Source organism: Procambarus clarkii, chromosome 52, assembly GCF_040958095.1.
Source record: "Procambarus clarkii isolate CNS0578487 chromosome 52, FALCON_Pclarkii_2.0, whole genome shotgun sequence".
Lineage (NCBI taxonomy): Eukaryota > Metazoa > Arthropoda > Malacostraca > Decapoda > Cambaridae > Procambarus > Procambarus clarkii.
In genome coordinates, this window is record NC_091201.1 from 7,275,678 (window position 1) to 7,301,613 (window position 25,936).

Consider the following 25,936-nt stretch of genomic DNA (forward strand, 5'->3'; position numbering starts at 1 on the left):
ACCTCTATACAACTCTATTTCTTCTCCTTCAACTCTTCTTCGTTCCCTAAAAGTTTCTTCGAGCACTGTACTACACCCAACAGCACTCAACCGTACATGTCACTTTACCTCTCCTAGAGTGCTCGTAAGCATCTCTCCACACATACTGTCTCTTCTCCTTTCATTTTCTCGGCTATTACTCTTCTTCACTATCTCTCCTCCACGTTTTCTGTGAAACATGTTAACTCCTGACATCTCAAACAACTTAACTCCACTATCCATATGCCCCTGTGCTCGTGGACAACTTGACGCTCCACTCCCGTCCTCAGTATGTCCACATCCTTCTTCACTTCTGCTCAGCACAGTTGCATTCACCTTCTGACTCTTAATTTCAGCGGGCTGGGGTCTACTCAGGTTCCCTCTCTTCACATGAGTCTTCTTCGGCTGGGTCATCTTCACTTTTGACCTCACCGAGACTCCATTTTCCTGGGCTGGACCTTCATCAAATAACCACGCTATATCTACATCGATATTTTCTACCGGTTGAATCGACACTGTCTCATCTTCTCCAGCGTCTTCCTCGTTGGCCACCTCTGCCTTCATCACTACTGTGACAGGGTACTCAATGGCTTGGCGGTCTCCTGACTCATCCCCTCGGATGTCAGTCAGGTTCACACTCTCAGGTGTCCCACTCGTGCCATGGCCTTCTGGGCACTCCTCTGGCACAGTCTCCTCCATGACTCTTGGCAACACCTTTGTCCCACACAAGTCATTCCCCAGGATCACTTGGACTCCTGGAACAGGTATGTTGGGGCACACTCCCAACATCAGCTCTGCCGACACATATCCTGACCTTAGGTGGACAGTACAAACGGGCATGTCACTCTCAGACAATTTCCCATATACTTTCATCTTACTCCTGCCAGCTAACCATCGATCATTCCCAATCAGGCTTCTTGCAATCAAGCTTTGATTGCAAGAAGTCTCTTCTATATGTACCAGAGTGGCTCTGACTTTGTCCACTCGCAGGAGAATTCCTCGGGCCAGATACACTACCTGTACTCTGTGGGGCCTTACTGGACTCTTGATTTCCTGGATCACGATTAGCTTCTCGTTTAGCTCCTCCATCCTCACTTTCAGACGAAGTGCGCGACCTTCTCTTCTGAGTTTTAGGGTACTTACGTTTATCTGCCCATTTATCAAAATTCTTCTCAGCCCAGACTCCTCTGGGTCTTTCATAATTTCTTCCTCCCCGGACACCACTGGATCTGCCATTGCTGCGTCTCGCCTCGCTTCTCACTCTGTTCTCCCTCAAACTCTTGTATGCTTCCGTAATAATATCCGCCCTATCTGCCGCATCTTTCACATCCTTTACCCCCGCTTCTTGGATCTTGAACTTTGTTTCGGGATGCATCATTTCTAAGAACTTCTCCATGACCATCAGTTGCTTCAGGTCAGCGTAAGATCCAACTCCGGCAGCCTCAATCCACTTCTGGAATCATCTTTCCAGATCCCTTGCTGTCTCAGCAAAGGTACATGCTCCAACTTTGATCATCTCTCTAAAGCGCTTCCTATAAGCTTCTGGGGTTAGTTGAAACAAGCGCAGTATGCTGCTCTTTACTGTGGCATAATCCTGGCACTCTTCCAGTGACAATTGGGTGTATGCCTCCCTGGCTGCACCGGTCAATCTTAACTGGACCAGCTGGGCCCATTCCTCCTGTGGCCACTCCTTGATACTGGCTACTTTTTCAAAATGCTCGAAGAAGCTCTCTGCCTCTTCGGGGACAAACAAGGGAATGTCCTTCTCCCTAACCCTAACATCTGGTGAGTATGATACCTGGGTGGTGCTCTCTGGCAACCCATGTTCAATCCTTTGTTCAGCCAAGGTTCTATTCGCTTCTATCTGCATTTGTTTTGTTCTCTCTTTTTCTTTTTCGACCTTGGCTTTTTCTTTCTCCACCTCTAGTCTTACTTTCTCTTTTTCTTTCTCCATCTCTAGTCTTCCTTTCTCTTTTTCTTTCTCCTGTTCCAACTCCAGTTCTCTTACTCTGGTTTTCTCTTTTTCTACTTCCAGTTTGGTTTTCTCTTTTTCCTTCTCGGCTTCATCTTTCATCTGGAGTTCTAATTTCATCTTTTCCAGCTGGAACTGTCTCTCCTCACGCTGCATCTGGAGCTCTAACTTGAATCTCTCCAAGCTCCTATTCCGGCTACTCCTGCTACTGAGGCTACTCTTGCTGCTCCTACTCAATCCCTGGGATCTTACTTCATCCTGCCCATCGTCCTCCTTTCCACTTTCAGCTCCTTTTGGGCTCCTTGCTCTGCCGCTTCACTTTTGGTTCTTAACTGCCTCAGGATCTCATCCTTCATCCCAGCTACTTTAGATGCTTTCAACCTAATGCCACATTTTTCTGCTATTTGTTTTAATTGATCCCTCGTGCAACCTTCCAGGTCCTCAGGCTTGCCTGACTCCACAAACGCTTGCACCTTATCCATCTTTGTCCTGTGAGTCTTCCCAAGAGAGAGAATATACACCTACGGTCACACAGTTTATCTATTTCAACAAGGGGTGTACAAATCTATTCTTGGACAGGGTGTGGGTGTGTCAGTTCACTATCCCGGACAGGCCCTCAATTTATTATAGTTTGGGTTGGTGTTGTTGTCGTGTTGTTCCTTCTTTACGGACAACCGAACCCACAACTCGGTAGAGTGCTTATACTTCACTAGGAGATCACACTAGGCGCTTCTTGCTCTTGGAAAGAGGCTCAACGTCACACGTTTAGGGGATGCGGCTCTAACACTTAGCCTCGTTGTCACGTGCACACACCCACTCGAGCCACTGTGACTCCCCACTCTCTCATTATGTGATATGATCTCCTCAATCCCCTTTGACTTACTAGTTTTCCGTCCTACCCTGTCCACAGCAGTGGTTCCTGGTTTTTCTTCTCTCTCTCTCCTCCTTTACTACTTCCTGGGAAGCCTCACTAGGACAAGGGCAAACACCAGCAAATTTGAATACATTTACTGGACAAAGCACATACACAATACATACACACATATAATAATAATGAATCTTACACTTTATACTATTTCAGTCAGGTTGCACTCCAACACCATCAGAACTCTATCATCAGCTTATCCAGTGGTATCCTATCTCTTGATTCACCACCTAACATTACCAACCGCCTCAAGTAAGTTAAGTCTTATAATACAATGTTGCACTATCAGCAAGAGAATATATATATATCTATAAACATGTACAAGGGAAATCAGCGTATGAATGCAATAACAAATATATCAATATAAATGTTCCTTGATACACAACAATGATCAACCGATCACCCTATCAGCCCTAGAACACATACATCTGTAGGTAATCCAGCCTACGACTGTAACTCTATACTTCAGTGTAAACTCCTTTGGTACAAAAATGGCAAACTATCACTCGCCTTTCACTGCGACTTGCACACTAATGACAAACACTCCTTCACCTCCCTACAAGTAATCATTTAGACTTCTCTTCCACATCTGGAAGTTCACTACCCTGATCTCTTCAGGTTCTTCTGGGTTTAACTACCAGGATCCTCTGCAGCTCCTACAGGCTCCTACCATGAAGTTTCCTTGGGCAACTATGGTGCTTCGCCACTTTTACTAGGGTCCTCCACAGCTCTCCTGGCTGATACACCATGAAGTTTCCTGGAGCTACTATGGTGCTTCACCACCTCTACTGAAGCACATAACACTCCTCTTCACTGCTTCTCCTCACAGCTCGAGGTCCTCTCCTCCACTACCTTGGAGTTTCATCAACTACTCCCTCTGTGCTGGCTTCGAAGTTCTCAGCAACTTCTTCCCCAAAGACAAATCTGCAACCCATTGACACGCTAATAAAAATGTTTACCCTTAAACACATAAACAAAAAATAACCACACAATATGTTTGCCTCCAACATCTTTCTGCTCTCTACATACTGTGAGAGTGGACTCCCCCGTTTAGGGCTGGTCCATGCTCCGCCTTGCCCGGCGGTCCTCACTCACTCTGGGAGGGTCCTCCGCCATCAGGAGCTGGGCTCCCTCAGTCACCTGCCAGCGCTCAGAGGAGATGGACGTCGCTCCGTCCTCCAGGATGTTCTTCCCTCTCCACTCTCTGATTTTATGCCTTCTGCCTTATCAAAACATGTGTAACTTATCAATAAACATTGCTACTGTCGCTGGGCACATGATCAACTACAAGTAATCGCTATGAACTGGATTAAATCGGGCTTACCACAGATTGCCTAGTCGAGGGCGCTCTCCCTCTGACGGAGTCTGGTCAGGGCACTCCCACGGCCCACGATAATGTCTCTGGGCGGCTTAATAAACACTCCTCGCCGTCCAGGACTTGAGACCACAACGTTCCCAGCTCGATTCCACAGCTGGCACGTCTGCACACTTCTCTTCTCTTGGAGATATATCACTAGGGTTCCTCTCTGATGGGAGCTCAAACGGAGCACAGCTTCCCCCTGCGATGTCTGGCCTCAAGTGAGGTCAAAGCCCTCCAGAAGCGAGACTCACACCTCCAGCAAATTATCCACATCTCCTAACCAGTCATTTATCTATTTTCTTATTTGCTGCCCATAATCTCAATTTTTTTATCAAATCCAACCAGCTCTTTTACATCTTTGTCTTCACCTCTATATTTCCTAGACCTTCTAGTCAGGTTAGGCTTGATAGAATAATTCTCAGAGGGGAGACTCGTTTTTCGGCTGCCTGGGATCATAACAGTACCTTCCGTAAACGGCTTTAACCCTTCTTTCAAGGATCTCACTGTTCTCTCTGCTAGATTATTTGAAGAAGGATTATAGGAGGCAGGTGTTACATGTTTAATACCATTTTTTCGAGAAAAAAATCCTCCATTTCCATAGAAACAAAATAAGGAGCATTGTCTGAGACAACCATGTCTGGCAATCCAAAATTACAAAATGTTTTCCTTAGTAATTCACAAGTTACAGATGATGTGGTGGAATTACACACATGAACATCCAGAAATTTTGTGTGTGAATCCACCACCACTAGGTAATATTTGTTATCCATAGGTCCAGCATAATCTATATGAGGTCTAGACCAGGGTTTTCCAGTGCATGGCCAAGAAAGTACTAGGGCCTGTGGTTTCTGATAATTCTTAAAGCAAGTATGACAATTTTTTGTTACCTCAGCAATATCCTGGTCTATTTTTGGCCACCAAACCCAACTTCTAGCTTCTGCTTTCATAGCAATTATGCCATTATGGCCTATATGCAGCTGTTCCAAAATCTTATATCTTAGTTCCACAGGCACCACCACTCTATTCCTATACAAGAGTACATCCTGGTGAATACTAAGGTCTGCCTTTACTGCAGCATACTCTGACAATAATAAATTATCATTCCAACTATATTTGACATATTTCATCAACAGATTTAATTTGGGATCTCTACCAGTTGCCTTCCTAATAGTCTGGAATGAAATATCCTCAAAATACATAGATTCCACCAGTTTAACATACTCCACTGGAATACAATTCTTCTGTCACAGGCAATCTACTTAATGCATCAGCTACTACATTATCCTTGCCTGGCTTAAACTCTAAATCATACTCAAACTGCGAGAGTAGTAATGCCCATCTTTGAATTCTAGCATTGGCATTAACTGGAATCTGCTTACCTCTGCCAAACAATCCTAGCAGGGGTTTATGGTCTGTTCTAGCAAGAAATTTCCTCCCCAGAAGAAAATACCTCAGTTTTTTTACAGCATATACCAAAGCTAAGGCTTCTTTGTCTAACTGAGAATAATTCTGTTCCGCAGGAGATAAAATCTTGCTAGCAAAATATACTACTTTATCCTGACCATCTACTTCCTGTAATAATACACAACCCACTCCTACTGGGGAAGCATCTACCTCCCAGTTTTAGCGGGAGTCTACCTGTAAAATTAGTGAGCATTGGAGAATTGATCAATTTCTGCTTAATATTCCTGAAGGCATTTTTTTCTCTTGCTGCTCACTTAAATCTAGCCCCTTTTTTCAACAATTCATACACGGGTGCTAATTTTGTTGAAAAGTTCTTCACGAACTTAGAAAAATATGTAACCATCCCAACAAAAGACTGTACGTCCCCAACTGATGTTTGGGCTGGGGCATCTACTATTGCCGCTACATTTTTGTGAGAAGGAGTAAAGCCCTTACCTGAAATATGGTACCCTAGGTATTCAATGGCCTTGGTCTTCAACGTTCTTTTACCCTTAGGTTTTACCCTTCACATTGTGCTTTTGCAAAACATTCAAAACTTGTTCTAATCTAGCATCATGCACTTCCTCATTCTCTTCACGTACAATAATGTTATCTAAAAAACTAGCCACACCTTCAATGTTTATTAACAACTGGGACATGAATCTCTGAAAAATTGCTGGAGACGAGGAGAGTCCAAAAGGAAGTCTTTTATACTTAAATAACCCCTTGTGGGTATTAATCACAAACAATTTCTGGCTCTCCTCCTCTACAGGAATTTGCAAGTAAGCATCTTTCAGGTCAATCTTAGAAAAAAATGCTCCCTTGCAGACCACTGACAACAACTCATCTATCTTAGGTACAGGGTACTTCTCACAGTGTATGCGGTTGTTCAGTTCCTTGAAGTCTGCACAGATTCTCAAGGATTTCCGATCTGCCTTCAACACTGGTACAATTGGGGCTGCCCACTCACTATGTGTAATTGGCTCTAAGATGCCTTCTGCCACATGCTTTTCCAGGGCTGATTCTACCAATTGCTTGTAATGAAACGGCACTGTTCTTGCCTTGAAAAATCTAGGTGAAGCCCCACTTTTCAGATGGATTTTTGCCACCATGCTATTAATTGGCTTATCTGCCTCCACTGAATATTTGTCTAACATTTGTTCGGTACTTTTAATTGTTTTAACTATCGACAATTCATCTAGGCCCGCCAAGAAAATTCCCAATTTTTCCATGAGATCCTTACCACATAGGCTAGGATTATGAGAATCCACTACATAAAAATCCTGGACAATTTCTTTTCCATTATAACGTACTTTTGCCGACACCTTGCCATAGACCTTAATCGGTACATTATCATAAGCACTTAATGATTTTTTACCGGGTTTTACATTCAATTGCAAGGTATCTGCCCAATCTCTAAACAATGTTGACACTGCAGCACCAGTGTCCAGTTCCAAGGGAACTAACTTCCCATTAATTACAAAATTCACCACTTGTGACTTCACTGAACATACCTTTTCTTTCACCGAATATAGCCTGTTTTCCTCACCTGCAGCTTCTTCAGACGGTTTCTCTTCCTCTACTGCCTTGACCACAGTACCACTACCTCTTCTTCCTGCATTCCCTGGTCGTCTCCTCTCCCAGGCCTTGCTGTTCCTGTTCAGATATTCCCTACACACTCTCTGCAAGTGTCCCTCCTTGTTACATAAGTTGCATATATAGGCACGAAACTTGCACTTGCTACTTATGTGATTGTATCCACAGTGTTTACATCTGGTCTGGCCCTGTACGACCATAATTTCCTGAGTAGAAGTTTTACTTCCAAAAGCCCTTTCCAGGTTCAATATCTTCTCGAGCACTGTCCATGAAGTCATCAATTGTAGATCCAAATTTTCAGCCAACAGGTTAGGGAAATAATTCTCCTTTTCCACTGCCATGAACAACTGATCCCTAACCCTGCCGTCCAACTGTGCTCCGATGTTACAGTGGTTAGTCAAAGCCTTCAATTCCGCAAATAAATCCTGTATGGATTCCTGCTGCTTTTTCGTCCTCTTCTGGAAATCCATCAAACTCCTGTGATATGATGATTTCACCACATACTGACGTTTAGGCAGGGCAATCAGGTCTACATAGGTCTTCCTGTGAGGTAGCTCAGGTGCACACAAATTTCCGAGAACACTATACACTTCAGAACCCAGTGAAACTAAGAGTACCGCTTTCTTGTTGGCGTTCTCCTTAATCTCCCGGTACTGAAAGTTTGCTGCCAGCAGGCTGAGCCACAGGTCCAACGAGATCTTGGCAGTGTTTAAAACAGCTCCATTGACATGAGTGACGTAACCATGGTCACGGTGATCGCACACTCAACTGTTGTATGCAAAGCGTCCACTCGTCCACACGACGTACCCTGCCCTCTCTTGATCCTCACACCACGTCTCGTACCCAGGCTCTCTGCCGGAGATGTTTAATCCTCGTCGCCACTGTTATGGTTGAGGCTGAATAGAAACAATCTTCGTCCACATGGTTTTATTCTCAGCCAATAACAACAACAACAAAACAATTATCAGGTACATGAAATATTATTAACAAGATCATAAACAAAAGAGCATCTGCTCCAAACATGCTACCTCCAACATCTGTAGTACTCAATCCCAACACCCATGCCCTTGTATTAGCCTTCCACATCACACACATTTGGGTTTTCTGTACTTTATACTGTTTGAAAACTCTTGGATTTTCAGAATGATACACTAGCAAGGGTTTAATTTTCAAATCGCCTCTCGCATTTGATCACAGCACAAGCGTAAACCTATCTTGCATAGGCTTGTGTCTGGGCAAGGATTTTTCCTCCTTGGTAATGTATGTTGTTGTTGTTGTTGGTTAGGGGCGACGACGATCGTGGGATCGGATGCGCCCCTGTGTACCGGTTAAGGGTGAATCGTGAAGCCAGGAAAGGTGAAACGCCAAGCCAAAATGCGAAACGAGTGACACCAAGCACTAGAAACTAATATGCCACACGGCAAAGAAACGCACAAAGGGAGAGGCATAAGCATATAATATAACAGGGCAAACAAACAGCCAGAGGGGCACACAGCATTTCAAAGAGCAAATACACAGGACATTAGGGCACATACTTGCCCGGGAACCTGGCCCGCGGGAACCGTACATTGAACGCTTCCCAGAGCTTCCACCGCCAAGGGTCTCGTCCATCCACCGGGGACGTCATAACATTCGGAACCAGGGCAACAAACACCCGCAAACAGGGGACCCAGATGGTAGTACTCATGAGACGAGAAGTCGCCACTCGCCCCCACATAAAGGGAACCTTCCCACCACGAAAGTTCTCTGGTCTGTCAAACAGCAGTAACTCGGCAATCTCCAACCAGTGACCCGGCAGAATCACAGACGCCGGCAACACGCCCTCCAGGGCTCCAACGTGCACCCTCACAGGAGTGAACGAGCCCCAGGGCACCACCACAGGGGCACCCGCGGCCCCGGGCATGCCACCAGACGACAGCAGGGAACCCGGACGGCGCGCATCCTTCTGTAATGTCACCACCAGGCCACGCCCAGCACCAGAGTCCACACCATCCTCGGCAGCGGAAGCCACCACCCCCACTGCGGAGGGTCCCCTGGCGGATAAAGAACCAAAGGCACGTCCGAGACACAGGCACCAGCACCAGCAGGCACATGGACCTCCGCCACCACGAACTGCAGAAACATCGACGTATCCGTATCCACACCTTCAACACCCAAAGACCCACAGTCACTGAAGTCACCAACATCGGCCCAGGAAGAAGATGAACACCGGGAACATTTGGGCTCTGGCCGGATATCGTCAGGGCCGGAAGTAGACCCAGAAACACGGGCACCGCGAGCCGGACGAACCGACGCCCGACACAGAACGGCAGCAGCCTCTACTAAAGGGGGAACCGGGCCACACACAGCAGGAGGCTCCACAGCCACCCCAGTACCCAGCACATCTGGGACCCGAGTCACGGACACAGGGCCAGGCGCAGCATCCGAAGACGAGGGAGAAGACGGCGATGCAACACAGGGAACACTAGGAAGGCCCACGGGAGCAGCTTGGACAGTGACAGGATCAGGCAGACCAACCGACGATACTGCAATACTCAGAGGAGGGTCGGCAACAATCGGAGGAACGTCAGGTGTCGCCGGGGGAGCTGCAGCAGCGAAAAGAACGCGCACTTCCTCAACATCTCTGGAGACTGCCTCCAGTGGGAGCGGCAGGAAATCCTCTTCACGGAACAAGTTGACAGGAGCAGCTGGGGCCTCAGAGCACCCTGCAGCCTGATGCCCCAACAGGCCACATCGGAAGCAGGTACGAGGCTGCCGGGCATAATACACCCGGACGTAGTAGCCCATAAGCCGGACAGAAGAAAGTATATCCGACCGCAGGCACATTTCCTACATGCGAATGTTCGTCTGCCTTCCAGCATATCGCCCTGAAGAAAGCGTGTTCACTCGCATGCTGACAACAGTACCAAACCACCCAAAGTAACGCCGTAGGAGGTCTTCAGGAAACTCCAGGGGTGCCCCATGGACGCTGACATAAGTCAGGGCTCCACTACGATCCGAGATCGTCACAAAGCCGGCATCACCCGGCAACGACAACGTACTCCCCTCGTACCAACGGAGGAAGTCCCGGTACTCCTCCTCCCTCACGAACTTGAGAACAACACGGTGGGCTGTAACAAGCTCAACACCATAGATAGCCTCCAACCCGTCCAACCCGTTCTCGCAAATTTAATAAGTCAATATTGACTTATTAGTTGCGTGCATAGGTGACATACTAAACATAATAGTTTCCCTTGAAAAGGTTCATAGAAAACACCGACCTTACCTAACCTACTTAGTATGTTAAAATAAGCATCTTATAGCTTCGTAATTACAATTGTTACTTAACCTATTATAGGTATAGGTTAGGTAATAAGTGTAATTACGAAGCAATACGATGCTTATCTTAACATACTAAGTAGGTTAGGTAAGGTCGGTGTTTTCTGTGTAGCTTTTCAAGGGAAACTATTATGTTTAGTATGTCACCTATGCACGCAACTAATAAGTCAATATTGACTTATTAAATTTGCGAGAACGGGTTGCTATGTCCGAATATCCAGCCCGACTAGTGAACTCCAAGCCCACGGAGTTCACACACACACAACAGGGGGAAGATGGCCTCCCATGTCAAACTTGCCACGTCAACACGCAGCCAGGCAGCAACACAAACTGGGGGGGGGGGGCAGAGACGCCCACACCACCTGGCGACCAAAACGGCAAACACCCCAACTACCAGAGGCCAGGCGACATGTCAGCACCTCACGGCAGCTCCAGGTGGACTCCCCTTGGTAATGTATGTCCTCTTAGGCAATCTTTTCCAGAACAGTCCTGTTTCATCACAATTAAAAACTTGTTGTGGTAGGTATCCCTCAGCATCTGCAAACTTTTTAAATTCTTCAATAAATCGTTCAGCTGCTGGTTTGTCTTAGCTGGCTGCCTCCCCATGCCTTGCAACACTATGGATACCACTTCTTTTTTCTAAATTTTTCAAACCTTCCCCTGCTTGCCTTAAAGTCTATGCACTCGTTCCAGGGGTTTTCTTTACAAGGTCTTCGTGCAATACCCTGGCTTTCTCACAAATGATGGCCTCTGAAACACTATCACCCGCTCACTCCTTGTTGTGTATCCAAATTAATAACAACTTTTCCACTTCTTCAGGTATTTGTGGTCTTTGTTTCGTGATTGTTCTTACACCATTTGCCACTTTAGCACTCATAATGTCCTTTTTCTTGCTAAGTATAGTGCCTATCGTTGACGTGGCTTTGTTGTACGTGTTCAACAACACGTGTACCATTTCCATGCTACCGAGTGATCTCTTGTTTTTCCTCTATTGTCATCCTCACATGTGCTTTCTTGCCTTGATTCTTACCACTGGCTTTCTTGGGACCCATGTAGAGATATATAATAACTTTTATGGTCAAATGACCAAAATCCAACAAAACACTGAAAATCCGGGTGAAGAATTGACGCGGGATAGTCACTGGGCGTGAGGCACTGGTAAACTGAGGGGTGAGAGGCGACGATCGCCGTACTACCACAAGCTAGTTCGGCCTGTACGCTTATCAACAAATTCGGATTCCGAGGTAACCCTCGCCTTCCGAGGAAATCCTGCTCGTATTCCGAAAAACTCGTATACAGGGACACTCATATTCTGAGGTACCACTGTACTTGTAGTCCTTTGAGGATTTCCTTAAAGGATGAATTATTATTTGTAATTATGAATATTTACATTATTCACAATGTGATGAAGCATTTTGCTTTTGATTTATTGGCTCTAGCCTTTTCAATTAAGTAAGTCATGGAGAGATGCTAGATTTTCCTTCAGATTTTCTGTAGCAGCTTTCACTCCAATGAATGCAAGGGATTAGGTGATGAAGATTATATGCTGGGATTAAGATTGTTATCTTAGATTAATGATAAATATTTGAAGTAACATTATCATTGAGCTGTTAGCCATTAGGATTGTAGATTAAGACTAGTAATGGGCTGTTAGCCATTGAAATTGTGATGTGAGATTAAGACTGGGGATTAAGATCAATGGTAGGCTGTTTAACCAAGTGGTGACATTTGTCAATTGATTTAAGTGACCTGTAGGCCTTTATTTTTCTTGATTAGTATCCATTGTACTTATTATGTAACAGTTGTATGGCTTGGTCATAACCATCATCTGTTAATGACAAGTTTCCTATGACCTGCAAGGCTTCTCTTTTTAATTGGTCTTGTAGGTATAGAAATTTAGTAGCCATATTAAGAGAAGCCTTGGAATGTATTATTAAATCAAAAGCTCTCCAGAAGGATTCCCAATTTTCTTCAACTTTGCCCTCAAAATATAGCAATTGAATTATTGGGAGCTCGGCTATTGTATGTGGAATAGTTGAGGTACCAAACTGAGTGGATATGCTCACATTTGGCTGTGATACTGCTTGAGATACAAGTTTGATTAAAGGATCTAATCTATCCTGAAGTTTCCTTTGGGTTAGAACAGCATTAGCCCTTTCTGCTAAATAAGTCTCAGAAACGTGTTTGATTTGTTCAAAGTTAGCAACAGCTACTTTGACTCTAGTATTCAGGATAATTAAATCAAAATATGTGTGAATAGCTAAATTATGACATTTGTCAGTTGAGTTAAGCGATTTTGTAGAATTCTAAGTGTCCTTTTTCTTTCCTGTTGCTGTATTCAGGTGAAGTTATTTTTAAGTAGTTATTACTTAAGTAGTTATTACTCCAGTAGTTATTTGGACTTTTCCGAGATTATTCTTTTTTGAGATAAATAAATATAAATGTTTATGTATTTTGATAATTGATTTTTCCTGTCTACTTAAGCAATGATTCCAAAGAACATTCTTCTCTTCCTCCATGGAATCTGGGTGTAGCAGGTTACACAATTATCAAAAATGTAACATATGGTTAAATATTTCGACCCGTATGCACCGAGTCAATATATGGTAATACTTGTTTAAAAATTGTAAATGGCACTTTTTTTAACAATTATTGATATATTGCCCTAGCAAGTATTTAATCAGATCCTGTAAATTATCTATTGGTTTTCACCTGAAAATAGGATTTGCCATATTTAATTATTAATATAATGTAATGAAATGCTCTTTCTAGTAAGAAACACTTTTTTAAAGAGTTTTTAGTAATGAGCAGCTCTGAAAATAGTTGATTAAAGGTAATGCTGGATTATACACTTAAATGTATGTGTGTGTGTGTGTGTGTGTGTGTGTGTGTGTGTGTGTGTGTGTGTGTGTGTGTGTGTGTGTGTGTGTGTGTGTGTGTGTGTGTGTGTGTGTGAGTGTGTGTGTGTGTGTGTGTGTGTGTGTGTGTGTGTGTGTATATACTGCTATGCAACTTTAAGTTATAATGATAGATATGAAATAAGATACAGTTGTTTCTTGTGACAACTGATAAAATTAAGTACTGTAGTTTTTAGCATAGTTCAGAAACTCTCTGAGAATCATAGAGAGTAATCATTGGTGATTTAAAAGTAGTTTGAGCGGTATTGTTTGTTGAAAATGTTCTCAAGCACCTTACACGTACACACCGCTTGGATGATTTCCGCCCGAAGGTCGGGAATCATCCACCTTGCCTTACCTGAAGCTCATCTTTGAATTCAGCTGGCTTCTTTGGGCCAGTGTGTGCTCACTGCAGCTACCCAGGGGCTCACAGCACCGGGGGAGGCCGGAGCCTCCCTAATGGACGCCTCCCTGAGTGGGGGCACCATGGATGTTGACAGCAAGTCCCAGAGAGGAAAACGTCTGCTTCAAAATGAGTCGGCTAATGCTGCCCCAGAGCGAGATGCTAAGAGGATGTCTTTGCCTTCAGAAGACCTCAGTCTTGTGGTACCCCATTCCTCGTGGTTGTCCTAATCCAGTCAGAATCAGGTCAGTGCATGTTTGAAAATCCTCGTACCTTTGGTGCAGCAATTGAGGCTTCGGTATTGTGGCCACATTGCCCGCCTGAGACCATACGTACCCTGGGTAGAGATGCAGCACTGAAGCTACACATCAGAAAGGAGTCTCTATCACACATCCGTGTATCCGACATTATTAAGTTGGGGGACTGGCCTGTCAGGTGCCGACAGGTATTGTCACAGAAGGAGGCGTCTCGGGCCCGGTATGGAAAGATTGGCCTAATTGACCAGAGTGTTGATGTGGATGACATCCAGGCCGTTCTGCAGGTGTTAGGGGGTGCATCAGCAAGATTATTAGAAGTTACCAGGATTCGCGGAGCAGCAGGGCCGACATCCATGGTCCGTGTAAAGTTCGATGGGCCCCTCCCTGACCGGGTGGCACTACACAGGACCTCGTATCAGGTTCAGCCCTACAACTTCCCTGTGTTACGATGTTACGCTTGTCATCTATTGGGCCACAGTCGCCTCACCTGCCGTAATGCAGCACGCTGTGCAAACTGCGTCAAAACAGGCCATACAGACAGATAACGGTGGGTGCTCTGCTGCACCTCGCTGCTTTTTATGCCATGGCCATCACAAGGTTACGTCCAAGAGTTGCCCTGTATATCTTGAGGCCCTCCAGTTGGACATCGATCATAAAACAGCGGGGACCCCTCGACAGGAGCTGTTTCAGAGGTTGCGCGCCCTCAATCAGTCTATCGCTTCTTCTCGCCTCCAAGTTTCCCCTGGTCGGGCCTCTTCACAAGTAGAAACTAGCAGACGCTCTTGCCTGTCCCAGTCACATGCCTCATACGCCCAGGTTGCTAATCGATTTTCCCTCCTGGGTAGCATTCACATGGACGGAAACTTATCCACGGATACAGACATGGACACTCAGTCTCGGCCGGAACCTGGCACTCGTCACCCTCCCGCCTCTCCCCAAAGAAGCCAACACCGACGTCGTCGACACTCCCATCGACCAGGAGGTACTGCTCCAACAGATAGCCCTGATGGTCCTCTGGTCCCGCAGACACTTTCCCAGGGGATTGTGACACCGGTGGAACATGAGGCCCAGAGTGAAGCACCCATCAGTCGCAGGCGTCGTCAAGAGAGTTCGTGAGCCGATCACTGCTTCCGTCAGGCAGAGAGAAGCATTGATCAACATCCTCTGGACTGGCTTTCATTGATACCACACCTTTTACTTACTTTGTATGAGGGTTTTTGGATTTTTCTAGTGGTTCCCTCCTTTGGAGACGTCTGTGCACAGGTGGTCAGAAAGTTAGCTGTTGTATTTCAGGGATAATGGCGCCCCATCCCGAGAATACAATGGTCTTTTGGAATGCCCGCTCCCTTTTTAAGAAGATGCAATTTCTACGCAATTTTATCGCCTGCGCACCACCGTTGATCGTGACCAGTGGTGCCCGACTCAGGAGGATACAGTGGAACACCTTCTTCGCTGCCCTCGATTTCATAGCGCTCACATCAGACTACAGAGTGCCGTTCGTAGGCTGAATATTCCTCGCCTCACAGTTCCCGTTCTCCTTGACGAGGCAGGTGCGAGAGACGAAGACGTTCGTCATGACATCCTTCGCCTTACCTTCCGCTTCAGCTGTCATATCCGTGGCCTGAAGAGACTGTAAAATATGTGGTCTGAAGAGACTAAAATATGTGGCCTGAAGAGACTGTAAAATATGTGGCCTGAAGAGACTGTAAAATATGTGGCCTGAAGAGACTGTAAAATATGTGGCCTGAAGAGACTGTAAAATATGTGGCCTGAAGAGACTGTAAAATATGTGGCCTGAGGAGATTGCAGGGTCTATGGCCTGAAGAGACTATAGGGACCCCATCCCTCCGCTATTTTCCAGTATCGGGCAGCCGGGGCGCATCCGATTCCACGATCGTCGTCGCCCCTAAATCAACACAACAACAACACCGCTTGGATGTAAATAATGCTCTCCGGTACATGTCGTTCCAGCCACCGCCACCAGGCTCTGTGTTGGCGCTGACTAGCCATGATAATTAAATGATTTATTTCTCATTAAGATGATTAATTTCAGATAAAGTGGAATTATAAGATAAATGGATAGTGGATTTAATAATTATAGGTAGTACGAACTGATTCCTTGTAACTGATTTGAATTAACCGTTACCAGAAGTCAATTGATGTTCCAATAGTTTATTAAGATAATTATTCTTGAAGCTTCTAGATTCTTGATTACATGTACAAAGTCACATAGGAAGGGATATGGTGGAGGCTGACTCCAAACACAGTTTCAGGTGTAGATATGATAGAGCCCAGTAGGCTCAGGAACCTGTACATCAGTTGATTGACAGTTGAGAGGCGGGACCAAAGAGCCAAAGCTCAACCCCACAAGCACAAATAGGTGAGTACAAATAGGTGAGTACAAATAGGTGAGTACAAATAGGTGAGTACAGGCATCTATGGGGCGAATGGTAAATGTTACCATTGTGGCATTGTCATGTAGGATCTAGTTGAAGGATGACACAAGATAATTTATCTGATTTGATTCTGATATGATTCTGATGTAAATTATAGATATTATATTGAAATAATGATTTCTTAGATTATAATATTGATATAGTGGATGAAAATTTCCACACCATTCTGTGAGTGATAGTGGCCCCTTTCCCATCCGGTGAGCGGTAGTGACCCCTTACCCATCCGGTGAGCGGTAGTGACCCCTTACCCATCCGGTGAGCGGTAGTGACCCCTTACCCATCCGGTGAACGGTAGTGACCCCTTACCCATCCGGTGAGCGGTAGTGACCCCTTACCCATCCGGTGAACGGTAGTGACCCCTTACCCATCCGGTGAGCGGTAGTGACCCCTTACCCATCCTCTGAGAGGTAGTGACCACTTACCCATCCTCTGAGAGGTAGTGACCACTTACCCATCCTCTGAGAGGTAGTGACCACTTACTCATCCTGTGACCGGTAGTGTAATCTTCTTGCCACAAAATTGCTGGAGAACCTAATATTCAATAGGCTCATCAACTAACAATTGTGGTAAACTAGTTACAAAGAGTTTCACTTTGCCTTAAATTGTTTACCGTTAGTTAACCACAGATGTATATATCTTCCCCTGTAGAACATTCAATAACAAGAATGTAGGAAGGCTTTGATGCAGCAAGAAGAGCAAATTCTGCCTATTCTGCCTCGTATGGGCCAATAGGCCTTCTGCAGTTGCCTTTGTTCAAATATTACGGCCAATATCAGTAAATGGTAATTGTAACGACATACAGCAAATAGTAATAGAAACGATACACATCAAATAGCACTAGAAACAACATTCAGCAAGTGAGAAAAGAACACAATACAAGGGAGACAGTCAAGACAAACACTGCCAACAAAACATTGAGTGCGATCACAATGTTTAGTGTTGTTGTCGGTGCTTCCCTCGCCAGCACTCAGCCCTTCGTGTGAGGGTTTACGAACCTTTCATGTGGAAGTCCCTACAGCCACACGCCCTCTGCAGCAGGCTGTTGTGGTAGTCCAGGACGCATGCCTCGTGGGTGTAAATCTCCGGCGACGACACTAGTCGTTTCTCCTGGTCCTTGTAACACCTGATATACGGAAAGGTAAACAGAGGTACTCATGTTGTGCAAATCTGTAAATGGTTTATATCACTTGTTTTGATCGGACAATTAGCTTAACTTCTATTGAGGGAAAATTGCATGAGTCGATAATCGCAAAAGCAGTTCATCTACATCCTCAAAAAGATGGATCACTTACGGATTCTCAAAATTGCTTTATAAGGAACTGCTCATAACTGACTACGTTATTCTGACAGGAGTGCGACTTTGAATACCTGGGCTTTAGCAAAGCTTTTGATACTGTGAGACAATGCTTGGGAATACCCAGAGCATAGGTTCGAATGCTCGTCATGGCTCCAACTGATTGCGTTAGCGTCATGTAAATGTGATTTATTTATGCAGGAGGCCTGGTCGAGGACCGGGCCGCGGGGACGCTAGGCCCCGAAATCATCTCAAGATATCCTCATCATCTCAAGATGCTTTTGATGCTGTGTCTCATTAGAGGCTTCAGAAAGTCAAATGAACAATGTATTGGGGGAACTATCCTAAGATGGATATGGGCGTGGATCTTTCACTGGAAACACAGTATAACTGGAGTTAAGTCCTGGGAACCCATTCTGAGTGGAATACCTGAAGGTTTTGTCCTGGGACTTCTGTTGTTTGCAATATATAAAAATGATACAGATACAGGATTGAGCAGCAATATTTGCAGATATACAAAAGAGCAAAAAAAATGGCATGAAATAAATTTAGAAGACAAACTACTTCATAACGACCTAGACAGGCTTTTTATATGGATGAAATGTAAGTAATCACAGTATAATGGCAAAAATGTCGGGTTCAGAGGCTGTGTAATGATGATATTTGCGACATATCTGCAGGATTGCGATGAGACTACGAAGTCTAAAAGCGAGAGATATCTGATAGTCTTCATTAGTAGGGATATACAGCAAAAAAAAAAATACATTAATCAAAGTTAGGAATACGGCAAATAGGATGCAGGAAATTATTTTTTGAAGCGTTACCCTTAAAATAATGTTCCTTTTTCAGGCATATTTTGCTCATGCCAGGCCCCTCTTAGACTTATGTAGTTCAACTTTGGTCACACACTATAAAATGGACATACATCCATGTAAACGAGCACAGAGAAGGAAGCTAGGATTAATTCCAGGAATTAGAATCCTCTTTCATGATGAGAGATTTTGAAAGCTTAATTTACATTCTCAAGAAAGATGAAGAACTGGCAGTCACAAGATTAGCACATATAACAACCCCCTTGTTAACAGAGATCTTAACACAGTGTTACATATTACAACACAAAACACTTTACTAATCAATGCGTATCAAGATATATAGGGATAGCTTTTGCGATTAGCGAGCGAAGCATTTTTCCCACAATAGACGTTATGTTAATAGACTGATAGTTCGACGCAAGCTCTCCCATCTTGAAGAGTGGTACAATATTTGCAACTCTGGTAATTTGTTCGACTCTAATTTATTTAATATGAAAGTCAATGGTCCGCAGAGTCTATCTATTCATTTCTTAAAGACTCGGGCGAGGACCTCATCTGCTCCTGGGAACTTATTTCACTCAATTTGTATTCGCTAAATACATTTCTTCTCATTAATTATTAAGCAATTTAACTTGTCCTCTTCATCACCAACATTGATTTGTTAAAATGTAATTAAAACATTTAAAGTTCTTCTTTATTAAACTCGAAGTTAATTTTTTAGAATGCCATCCATTTCTTGGTCATCTTGAGTCTTCCTATCTTGAGTCACTATCAGTTAAAACACTTGGTCACTTGGTCACTATCAGTTACGTTATCTAACTCACTCTGATCTTCGTTTGGTATATCTGAAAATAGAATTTTAAGTATGTTTTTGCCTAAAACATATCTTTGGATTTATTTTTTAGATGTGTGTTTCGTAATTTTTTTGCTTTCCTTATGTCTGTTTTAACTGTACTTGATAAATTAATAAAATGTTATCCCTGATACATCCCCCCCCCATTTTTAATTAGTTTGTTCCACTAACAGTTTTCTTATTACCGATAAGCTTCGGGAGTCCCACGATTGCCTATTTTGGATTAATTTTATTACATTTAATCAATTTATATGGTATACCATGTTCCTGGATATCAATTAATTCTCTCTTTCAGTTCCTGACCGTGTCTTTCAGGGCATCCTACCCCTTGGTGCTGTTCTACTCACTTCCTCTCATCAGGGCGAAGGTTTAGAGCAGCCTGTGTGGTGAAGGTGGAGTGGGCGTCCAGAGGAACGAAGGCTTCAGTGCCCGGAGATATGACCACGCTGTAGTGGCCCATACTAGGAGGTCCGGTTGGCTCCTGCAGCACCATCTGTGTCCACAACTAACTTAATAGCAGGCAACATTACTTCATATTTTATCCAATATAATAATAAAATAGTATATAATAATAATAATAATAATAATAATAATAATAGTTAATAGCTTTTAGAGCATCATAATTAATAGCTTTTAGCACGTCGTGACTTAGGGGGTATGGCGCGCGTCTGGTGAAAATCAGGACACTTGTTCGATACTCCAATGATTTTCTCAATAACAATAATTGGAATGAAAATACTTGCTAATGGTTATACTTTTAAGTAAATACATAAATTTTCATAGTTTGACACTTTATTTATAAGTGAACTTAGCATTACACCCCTTGCAAATTGTTTTAGACAGGTGTTTTAATATTATTATTTGTTATATATATATTTACATACATATTGTATGTATTTACATAGGTACATTGGGTTATTTTGTTTAAGATTTTGATGATGAATTAGAATCTTTCATTCATTTGGTTCAAAGGAGACAGACTAGAATCCAGACCCAAAAAGTACGAGAATGTTGTCCTCCAAACAAAGACCCAAAAGTGATTCCATGCACCCGCCAAACCCCCTGTTTATGAATGAAAAGCGGTTTACACACGACTCACAACTGCTGACGTTCGAACATATCCGGAACAAGTGTTTCACTGACGAATTTTGCTCGAATCACAACGCTATAAATGCTTCACCCACGTACTACAAATACAAATAATCGCCAACAGAACCTAAACACCTAACCTAACCTATCCTATGCCTATAAATACACAATATGCTAATATGTTATAATATTAATTTATACTAGCGAAAATTCCCGTTTTGAATGACCAGCATGTTAAAATTAATGAATGCGTCTGTGGGGTTGACCGCTGAATGTAATGGACTTGAGTCGAGGACGGGTTGTGTAAATGCTTCACCCACGCATTACAGATAGAAATATCGCCAGTAGAACCTAAACATCTAACCTAACCAATGCCTAAATATGCCTAATATAGCAATAATAATTAATATTTAGAAAATTTAATTTTTGAAAAAAGTAGCATATTACAATTCATAAATGCGTCTGTGGGGTCGACCACTGGATGGAATGGACTTGGTCTGAGTACGGGTTAAACTAGGTCATGGATACTCGAGTCTCCGATGATGCGAGTGGAGTGTAAACTAGTTACACTGGTGTCCATTATCAGTACATGCATGACCACTAATTTGCGTAGTGTTTCGGACGCGTGGTAAAGCTGTCCAGGAAGTTGAGGTTTGCATTGGGAATTTGCAATGATTTATCAGTTGCAATTGGAACAGTTATAAATAAAGAAATTATTTATTATAAACAAATAATTTAATAATTATTATTAAATTATTTAAATTATTTTAAACTCGCAACTGGAGTATAAATTGAGAATTTGCGGTAATCTGAAAGTTAACCTACTTAAGATTTAATAAAGATGCTAACTCTCATAACATAATCAGAATCAGACAATGATTAGTATGCATAACTTCAATATTAGGGACAAGTAATTGGAGCATCAACATACTTTGCTAATATACTTAAATCTGTTCAAGAGAGGCTGCATTAACAGAGCTACCAAATACTGAGGAGTACAGAGCTATACCTCCAAGAAGGTCCCAGAGCGATACCCCCAAGAGATACCAGAGCTATAACCCCAAGAGTTCTTAGAGCTATACCCCATGGAGGTCTCAGAGCTATACCCCCAAGAGTTCCTAGAGATATACCTCCAAGAGATCTCAGAGTTATACCCCCAGAAGAGCCCTGAGCTATACCCTCAGGAGAGCCCAGAGCTCTGTGTCGGTCGAAGCTTCTGAGGATGTCAAATCTGATGTGCTTCCTATTCCAAAAAGCGGAATACACCGTCATAAAGCTCCTTCCAAGGATAAGCCCTCAGTGGTTCACGACACTGTGAAATTGTGAGTGGTGAGAGCGTTTAGGTACTCCACTTAAGTCCAGGTTCCCAAGGCCTGCATGGCGTACGTCTGTGTGGTGGTGTCGGCTTCTTACACCACCATCACAGCCGTACGCCAGGCCTTGGGAATCTGGAATGGGACTTAAGGGAGCGCCTAAACTCTCCCACCACTTGCTCTGTTAGTGTACATGCATCCCATACATAGTGGGGGTACATAGAGGGTTTTCTCTCTCATCATGAGAGTCTTCTCCTCTCGAGTCTCTCATGTGCGTGTGTGTGTGTGTGTGTGTGTGTGTGTGTGTGTGTGTGTGTGTGTGTGTGTGTGTGTGTGTGTGTGTGTGTGTGTGTGTGTGTGTGTGTGTGTCTGTGTGTGTCTGTGTGCACTCACCTAGTTGTACTCACCTAGTTGTGTCTGCAGGATCGAGCATTGACTCTTGGATCCCGCCTTTCGAGCATCGGTTGTTTACAGCAATGACTCCTGTCCCATTTCCCTATCATACCTGGTTTTAAAATTATGAATAGTATTTGCTTCCACAACCTGTTCCTGAAGTGCATTCCATTTTCCCACTACTCTCACTCTAAAAGAAAACTTCCTAACATCTCTGTGACTCATCTGAGTTTCAAGCTTCCATCCATGTCCCCTCGTTCTGTTACTATTCCGTGTGAACATTTCGTCTATGTCCACTCTGTCAATCCCTCTGAGTATCTTATACGTTCGTATCATGTCCCCCCTCTCCCTTCTTCTTTCTAGTGTCGTAAGGCACAGTTCCCTCAGGCGCTCCTCATACCCCATCCCTCGTAGCTCTGGGACGAGTCTCGTTGCAAACCTCTGAACCTTTTCCAGTTTCATTATATGCTTCTTCAGATGGGGACTCCATGATGAGGCGGCATTCTCTAAGACTGGCCTCACGTAGGCAGTGTAAAGCTCCCCAAATGCCTCCTTACTTAGGTTTCTGAATGATGTTCTAACTTTTGCCAGTGTAGAGTAAGCTGCTGTCGTTATCCTATTTATATGTGCCTCAGGAGATAGATTAGGTGTTACGTCCACCCCCAGGTCTCTTTCGCTCGTCGTTACAGGTAGGCTGTTCCCCTTCATTGTGTACTGTCCCTTTGGTCTCCTATCTCCTAGTCCCATTTCCATAACTTTACATTTGCTCGTGTGTGTGTGTGTGTGTGTGTGTGTGTGTGTGTGTGTGTGTGTGTGTGTGTGTGTGTGTGTGTGTGTGTGTGTGTGTGTTTGTGTGTGTGTGTGTGTGTGTGTGTGTGTGTGTGTGTGTGTGTGTGTGTGTGTGTGTGTGTGTGTGTGTGTGTGTGTGTGTGTGGGAAGCATACATAGTAAAGGGTACATGGGGGGAGGACGTAGCGGAAGGTACATGGTGGGAGTACATAGTTAGATACATTATAGTTGTTATATAGTGGGGCTATATGGTAGGCGGTACCATGGGGACACATGGTAGGTAATACCATGTGTATGCATGGTAGTCAATACCATCAGCATACTTGGTAGGTGGTACCAACAGAATACATGGTAGGCAGTACCATAAGGGGTTTATGGGGATACATGGTAGGCGGTACCTTATGGTTACATGGTAGACTATTCAATAGTCATGGTGAAGGGAGCTCAACCATTAGTAAATTAGTAAGACACTTTCCTCAAGAACTTGGATTTGGAAACCAACTTCAACTGAACTCTTCAACCCAGATTTGACATCAATCTAATTACATATTTAATTAAAACATTTTAAACTAAACTCTTACAAAAGTTGATACAAAACCACACTGAAAATAAATAATTAAACTCGTGGACTTTGTTGCATCATCAATGAACAGTTTTACATCAACAGTATATAAAATACACAAGAGAAGAAAGACTTAAGCAGTAGGACAAGTCTTAACAACTGGATCAAGTCTTAAGTGCTATAGAGCCTTTCCTTTTTCCTTTTCATAATGCTCCGGCTGACCTTGAAACCGACCGAGTGGAAAGTACTGTAGGTGTACTCGTCGACCTGTGCGTCAAGCATCACGGTGAGGCCCTGCCTGACTCCGGCTTCTGTGTGGGTGGACTCCAGCGGCCTGCTCTTCTTCTTCAGCGAGGGTCGGTCATCATTTGGGCATCCGTCCCTTTCGCCAGTGTTGTGAACTCTAGGACAGTGGGCGACCAGATGTAAAGTGGGTATGTTGTGACATATTAGGGAATGCTAAATCATTAAGCACATGTTAGTATACAAAAGGTCGTATATATATATATATATATATATATATATATATATATATATATATATATATATATATATATATATATATATATATATATATACATATATATATATATATACATATATATATATATATATATATATATATATATATATATATATATATATATATATATATATATTTATATATATATTTATATATATATATATATATATATATATATATATATATATATATATATATATATATATATATATTTTAATAGGGAAGGGAGTACCACCTCTGGCTGGAAGAAGGGGGACCCATAGCCTCAGAGGAAACCACACATAACGCATTGGAGGGAATGTAGGTCCCCTCCAATACAGTTTCTGTGTGCTTTTCTCCTACCACCCCCTTCCTTTTTTTTTTTTTTTTTGCTTTATTGTGTATTTAAAGGTTACAAAACATACAAGACAAATGCCTAAAGGTTATGGATCTCTTGAAGCTCCTCCGCTTCTGCACAGGAACCGAGGACGCAGCAAGCATTTCCCCTCTGGATCGCCACACTGAGGCGCTGAAACAAAAAACTGGAAGCCCTTGGATCTCTGGTGACGTCAATGAGCTTGGAACCCAATTCCTTGAGAAATCCCAAGGCACTCTTGCCCCAGGGCCATGCGTCTCAGACGCTATGGGAACAAAGAGGTATTGACCTTCCAGTCGCCTGTACTTGAGTGATTTTGCTGTTTCCCTGTGGTTGGCCGCCCCACCTGCTTGATCAGCTCCGAAGTGTACATAGGTGTCAGCCAGGGTGGGTACACATGTGTAGTCCCACACCAACTGTCTACCCTCCTTCCATGAGTATATGGTGATGCCATCAGGGCGAAGTGCGAGGAAATCCGGGTTTTGGACCCCTAGGATGCGAGGTTTTCTTTCCGCTGGGCACCTAGCTGAGACGAGGCTTCTCTTGATGATGTCATTGACCTCGTTGTGTCTTGCATGCCAGCCCTTTGTGCTTCAGCAATGCAACCCATGCAGTCCGTATTGGTCTGCTTCCACCCTGCTGCAAATACACTTGTATTCAGTGTGAATTGGGGCACCAAGGCGGAGGGCCACTGCTACACGAAGGGATTCTGGATCTAGGCGTGTGCCCATTGCTGACATGGGTACTGCCAGGAGGAAGTCTCCTACATGGGGGGCATGCACTGCTCTGAGGCGGGCTTTCTCCTTGTCTGATGTTGCGGCGCTGAGCATGGCATCAGCTACTTTTTCCACTAGAGGGTGGTCCCAGCCGGACTGTTTGTGTTGTTTTGTTGGCTCTATAATGGTTGCTGGGGCTGCAAGAACATCCCACTGATTTGAACATTCAGTGAAAGCAGGATCGTGTATTCCTGCTGAATCTCTCAGGGTTGCAGGTAAGATATCTCTGACGAGGTCGTGCGATGCATGGGAGGAGGAAAGGAAGGCTGGTAGAGCAATTTGGGAGGCTGTGCGGACACCAAGGCCGCCGAGTCTTACAGGAAGGGTTGCTTGCTCCCGCTGAGAGTCATCCAATGGCAGGTTCAGGACTTTCACCAGCATGGACTTCAGAAGGGTGTCATACACATTTAACTTAAGGCTATCTTGAGGTTATCTTGAGATGATTTCGGGGCTTTTTAGTGTCCCCGCGGCCCGGTCCTAGACCAGGCCTCCACCCCCGGGAAGCAGCCCGTGACAGCTGACTGACACCCAG

General features: G+C 44.0%; 1 protein-coding gene across 1 annotated transcript in view; it reads right to left on the bottom strand.

Annotated features, from left to right (window-relative positions):
* The window catches only part of LOC123763745 (pickpocket protein 28-like), a 206,111-nt gene that overhangs the window by 29,349 nt on the left and 150,826 nt on the right, over positions 1-25,936 (bottom strand). Inside the window, exons 7-9 of the mRNA XM_069304242.1 lie at positions 23,973-24,209; positions 19,952-20,097; positions 17,641-17,768 (exon numbers count right to left, since the gene is read on the bottom strand). Of these exons, the coding sequence (XP_069160343.1) occupies positions 17,641-17,768; positions 19,952-20,097; positions 23,973-24,209 (511 nt within the window). The remainder of the gene's footprint in view (positions 1-17,640; positions 17,769-19,951; positions 20,098-23,972; positions 24,210-25,936) is intronic.